Source organism: Alligator sinensis, unplaced genomic scaffold, assembly GCF_000455745.1.
Source record: "Alligator sinensis unplaced genomic scaffold, ASM45574v1 scaffold907_1, whole genome shotgun sequence".
In the NCBI taxonomy this organism is placed as follows: Eukaryota; Metazoa; Chordata; order Crocodylia; family Alligatoridae; genus Alligator; species Alligator sinensis.
The window spans coordinates 1,631,033-1,637,032 of NW_005841925.1; the positions used below are offsets into that span (position 1 = coordinate 1,631,033).

At 41.6% G+C, this 6,000-nt stretch overlaps 1 protein-coding gene across 5 annotated transcripts in view; it reads right to left on the minus strand.

Moving 5' to 3' along the window:
- LRP5 (LDL receptor related protein 5) overlaps positions 1 to 6,000 on the minus strand; it is a 250,039-nt gene that overhangs the window by 193,252 nt on the left and 50,787 nt on the right. For 4 of the 5 annotated variants that reach the window (XR_003092970.1, XM_025198577.1, XM_014517749.2 and 1 more), the window contains exon 2: positions 17 to 413. Coding sequence is in view for 3 of the 5 variants with exons in the window: in XM_025198577.1 (XP_025054362.1) it covers positions 17 to 413 (397 nt within the window). In the remaining 2 variants the exon portion in view is untranslated. Of the gene's footprint in view, positions 1 to 16; positions 414 to 6,000 lie in introns of those variants that run through there. The other variant, XM_025198579.1, reaches the window with a different exon arrangement.

Here is a 6,000-nt window from a genome sequence, read left to right on the forward strand (position 1 = left end):
TTGAATAAATATTTACCCATGTGCTGGATCCAAAGCTATTGCTCTGGGCTGGTCCAGGTCTTGCCAGAAGAGAACTTTCCTTGATGTACCGTTGAGATTAGCTACCTCTATCCTATTGGTTTCTGAGTCTGTCCAGTACAGTTTTCTCCCAATCCAATCACATGCCAGGCCATCCGGGGAAACCAGACCAGAAATAATAACGTTCTGCACCACATTTCCAGTTTGGTTAATGTAGGTTTGCTTGATGGCTTCTTCACTCACATCTGTCCAGAAGACAATGCCTTGTGAGTACTGAAAGTCAACTGCAGCAGCATCCTCTAAGCCACTGACTACAATTGTAGACTCCAGCTTTGTTCCTCCAGCATCCACCAGTCTAACATCCCGACGGTTGGCAAAAAGCAGAAGTGGAGAGGCTATGGGGAAAAAAAAGAAATCATATTACTGCTATTGAACATCTGCAAATTTTCAAATAGCAACTATGAAAGAGGATGGCATCTTTTCTCTGGGCAGTAGGATAGATGGTTAATGGAAGAAACAGTTAATGTTTCACACCATAGTTAAAACAACCAATATCCACAATCCCATGAATGTACTTCAGCAGATGAGAGCAACGAGTACAAGATGAGACTGTTTGGGGGAAAAGCAACAGCTCAATTTTTTTTCCTATCATAAAGCTGCCCAAAACTAGTCTACATTATCTTGTGCCTTTACCCTCCATATAGTGGGCTGAAAAAGTAAGCATTTCAAAAAAGAGACCTTGCTATGGCCACGTTTAGTGTTTCCTACCTTGGTTTGGGCAAAATTACTATTTTAAACAAACCTTAGCTGTGCTCTTACAGTTTCCAAATTTTATTGGCTACATTCTAAACCACAACCATGAACATGTTGGGATGCCTACACCTCTGTCAATCATGACAGTTGGGATTTGGAACATGCCAAGGTTCAGAGTGGCTCAGAAGGCATGCGGCTTAGCTGAATGGAAGCAGCAACACCACAATGACACTGAGCTCAAAATATTCACTGCTAACATATGGAGAGATGAAGATACTATTCATAAAACCTTGAATCCCTGTGTGTGCGCGCTATAAATGCCCAGGACTGGGAACCACTGTACTAGACAACCTGAGAATCCCCTTCAGCATATCCACGAGCTTCACTGATTGTGATCTAAGTCAGCAGTTGGCAACTTTTTGGAGCCACAATTTGGAACAACTTAGCTCAGGTCTGTGGTGGGATGGTGTTCCAATTCAGTCACTGCTGCCATGACTTTTCCCTTCCACTGCTTCTCCCCTCCCCCTGGCTGCAACATGGGCACAGCTCCCAGTTGTTCAGCTGCAGCAAAGCACATTGTGGCCAATGCACTGGCTGAAGCCCCCTGGCTCCTCAGACTAAATTTGGTCTGCAGGCCATATGTTGCCAAAGCCTGGTCTACGCCACAGGGACTCAGAAGGAGTATCATGCCCTGGCATTCCCCATTTGGAAATCAGGGATAACTACTGACTTCAAATGGCAGTTGTATTACTCAACTTGCTAACGACTGTGAAAGCAACAAACAATTCACCTCTTAATTTCCTACTATGTAAAATTCCATCTCTTCTTTCATCCACAGCTTTGAGGGTCCCCCTCAAATCCTCTTAAGATACTGCTGCATCAAAGTAACACTTCTCCAACAAAAGCACAATAACTGTAACCTATTATTTGTATTGCCATAGCTCTTGGAAACCCTGCAAGGGTAGGAACCCACTACGATAGGACAGAAAAGGTCCCTAAGAATTTAGCTGTATGCAGGAAAATCTTGTTAATTTGAAAAAGAGAAACAAAAAATAGCAACTCTGAAATAAAAAGATTTGAAATAAATGTACCCATGGTGATTTGCATATAGGAAAATTACTACTGTATGTATAGACTTGGTTTTGCAGAAGATCATGCAGGCATTTAATGGAATGTTAACAGAAAAATCGTGTTCTATCATCACTGTTTTATGTTTTATTCTTTTGTAAACTACTCTAAGCTTTAGCATAAGCACTCAATAAATACACTCTTGAAAAATGTTTCTATATGTGTTTATACATAGTCCGAGCTATATATTAGCTCAAAACTAAAAGACTTGCAATTTAGAATGCGCTTCATAAGGCTGGGCCCCAGCAGAGTCAACAGCATTTCAAGTCATGGTGACCACACAGCACAGCCATGGCAGTATGTGTGTGTACTCCAGATACCCCCCACAAAGGATCCACATGCTAATCAGTCCCCAACTCATGATTGGAACCTGGTGTTCTTGTCACAAGTCCTGGGATCCTCCAAAAGTGAATATACAGATGGGGGTGCCTGGTGCATCAATCATATGCAACAGGCCAAGAGAGGGGTGACAAAGCCTCTCATTTATACAGATGTTTGCTGGACATTTAAGGCTAATACAAATTTAAAAAAGGAATCATTAGAAATGAGAAAGAAAAGGCACTGCCCACCTGTGGGAGTGAAGAAGTTGAAATACTGTTAATGTAGTGGTTCACCATGACTTGAAAGAGTCAGTGCTGAGGGGGGATGGAGCACAGTGGAGTCTTTGTCTTATCCAGATGGACCTCACTAACCTATCCTTGTGGTAGGTTCCCATCCATTTTGTGACAATGTGGGACTGCTTTTAGCCTTTTGGCTAGGAGCAAGACTAGGAAGTACCTAAACTTCAAGGCTTCTAGTCCTGGGGCTTTTACATAGGATGCCACCCAAAAAGAAAAGGTTCCCATTGACAATAAGTATAGACTGGGGCCTTGTCTTAGGTGCTCTATGGGCATGCTCAGCATGGACTGCATTCAATCTACTTTGTTGTAGTTGGTTCCCATAACTGAGCAGATGCTGCTTCTGACAGCAGTTTGCTGATAGACAAAGTAATGAGATTTCAATTAATTATAAATGATTTCACATTTCAAAGTAACAAGGTTTTCTTGATACAAGGGACCAGAAAAGGACTTCAAGTTTCAAAGTACTTGTATTTTTTCATCTTTTCATCTGGGAATGACAACAGCAGCAAAGTATCCCATACTTTGAACTAGCCAATACTGAACTAACAGGGCTTTATTGTAGATGGATAGAAAATGCCATACCTTAGATAGACATTATTCAGAAATACTATGCAAGACTTCTACATAAACTGGACATGAGGTGCTGGAGGGAGGACCCAGCTGAAGATAAGACCAAGCTTATCAGGTAAAATAATGGTGCTATCCACAGAGATCAAGAAAAGAGAAAGAAGGAAGCATTAGGAGGCCGTGTAACAAAATTAAGGAGTCTGGTTTAGCCAGGCTGCACTTCAGTTAACAAGACATCCACCAAGAAATGCCAGAGAGAGAGACAGAAGAAAGTATGTTTGGTACAGAGATGTAAGTTCTCTGAGTTGTCGATATAGAGATGATACTTGGATTTCTGTTTACCTTTAAAGAGACAGTAGGAGGGGAGGGAGATATAGTGCTGAAGGCCCAAGCCCCAAGGAACCCAGAAAGTTGAAGGAGGGAACAGGGGATGAAGAGAAAACGCTGCTGGAACAATTGAAAAAGGAAGAGAACCAGGAATAGATAGTCATGAAATAACAAGATTTCAAAAAACCCCACACTGCTCAAAACATTAGCCTCTTCCAAGAAAGAAAATAACTAGGCCTTTTACAGAATACCATCTTTTCTTAAACTACCAGCTAGTTTGATGGTCATGTAAGCCATACAATTCTTTTCTCCCCATGTACCGAGCAAGGAGTACTGGCTGTCCATATTGGGGAAATGAAATAGAGATGCCTGTCTTCAGATTTGGTTACTCAACTGGTAGTCCAATATGAGAGTGCAAGCATGTGGAGCTGGCCCAACAACATAATTAGCAGTAAATGGGATACTAGTATTTCAGAACTGGCACCAGTTGCTATGAGTGGCAGAGATCTCTATGCTCTACTCGGATTGCCAACACTTCAGTGGATCTCTAACATAATCTAATGAAGAACCATTTTCATCTGCCAAACTATTTGTCACCTTGCACCCTTCCCAGTAATTCCCCAAGTTCAAGCAACAGCTGCTAGAGGTCTATGTTAATCAATTGCTGACTCCCCAACAAGATGTTCACCACTTCAGTTGATGTTTCTGCCTCTTAAATGCACTTGTGCTTGAGATCCAAAAACTTGCCACTCAACCGAAGAAAAACCACAGAGAACACAAGGGCAATAACAGGTATGTTATTTCATCTTCTGTGGCTTCAAGCCTGTGATATAAATACCTTCAAGTTTCCAATTCATGTAACTGTATATAATGCATGGAAGTTAGCTGTTGATATTGTCTTTCAGATTCAGTTCATTAGTACCTTAAAAAAAAATGTCAATTTATACTCAGTCTGAGTTACAGACTCACTATGCTGGCATCCTGGATTGTGTGTGTTCTTTGTACAGTACATCCCATTGTACAAGTTAGACCAGACTCAACACAACACTGTGTGTGTGCACGTTTAAGCAACTCAGCTCAATAAGAACATATGACTAATTTTGGCTGAATTAAAAAAAATATATATGTCTAGGGATTAAGGATCCTCCCCCACCACCCCACTCTGCAAAACCACCCCAATTCTGCAAAACCTATTCTAAAAATTCCCCCCGCCCCCAACCTTCCAAGTCAGGAAATGGATGGCTTTCTTCCTCTTTTTGAAGCAATTCTATAATGCTGAAAGTAATAAGGAAAATTTAAATCAGCTGGTTGTTTGGTGAGCCTCCTAGAAAGCCAGAGCACAGGCAATTGTTAGTGTGTTTCACTAAAAATGCAATATCTTAGTTTACTACAGTATTTAACTCAAGAAAATTTATACAGCTTGCAGAGAATTGTTAGGAAATGAAATCCCAGTAGCATTTCCATCTCATTTTGAAGTCTGCCACGCTCCTCCCACTGTCCCCTTTTCCTTTGGAACACTTATAATAATACCAATGAAAGCATCACAGGTTAGTTATTGAAACCAGAAGAAAAAAATCTAGAATGTAAAGTGTTTTTATTTTCTGAAACTCCTTGCATTTTCAGAACTATGTCTGTTTTGAGTGGCACTGCAGCAAACTATCTAAAAACTCTCTGAAGGTTGATGTTACACATGGCTGTATAAATTGCAGTTATTAGTTATGTGCTGCTTTGACTATGTGCATTATCCAGCCTAATAACAAAGTCATCAAAAAAGTATACACATGGCAAAATACAATATTCTTGGTAAAAAAAAAAAAAAAAAAAAAAAAAAAAAGGAGATGCGAGTATAGGGAATGGAATGATACACTTCTAAACATTTTTCCACAACAACATCGGAGAGTTGCTGTTTATATGAATACAAATGGCAAAAAAATAAACAAATCCTCAAAACAGCCCCCGATGAAGGACAGAATAATTCAGATTTCATAGACATTAGGGCTGGAAGAGACCTCGGAAGATCATCGAGTCCAGCCCCCTGCCCAAAGGGCAGGAAGTCAACTGGGGTCATAGGATCCCAGCAAGATAAGCATCTAGTTTCATCTTGAAGGTGTTCAATGAAGGCGCTTGAACCACCTCCGGTGGCAGGCTGTTCCAGACCTTGGGGGCTCGGACAGTAAAGAAATTCTTCCTTATGTCCAGCCTGAAACGATCTTGAAGTAGTTTGTGACCATTCGACCTCGTCATCCCTTGGGGCGCTCTGGTGAACAAACGTTCCCCCAGATACTGGTGGTCACCCCTGATAAACTTATAGGTGGCCATCAGATCACCCCTGAGACTGCGCTTTTTCAGGCTAAAGAGCCCCAGGGCTCTCAGCCTGTCATCGTAGGGTCTGCTTCCCTGACCTCTGATTATGCGCGTGGCTCTTCTCTGGACTCTCTCAAGCTTCTCCACATCCTTTTTGAATTGTGGAGCCCAAAACTGGACACAGTACTCCAGCTGCGGCCTCACTAAGGCAGAGTACAAGGGGAGAATGACGTCCCGGGATTTGCTTGAGAAGCATCTATGGATGCAAGCCAGCATTTTGGTC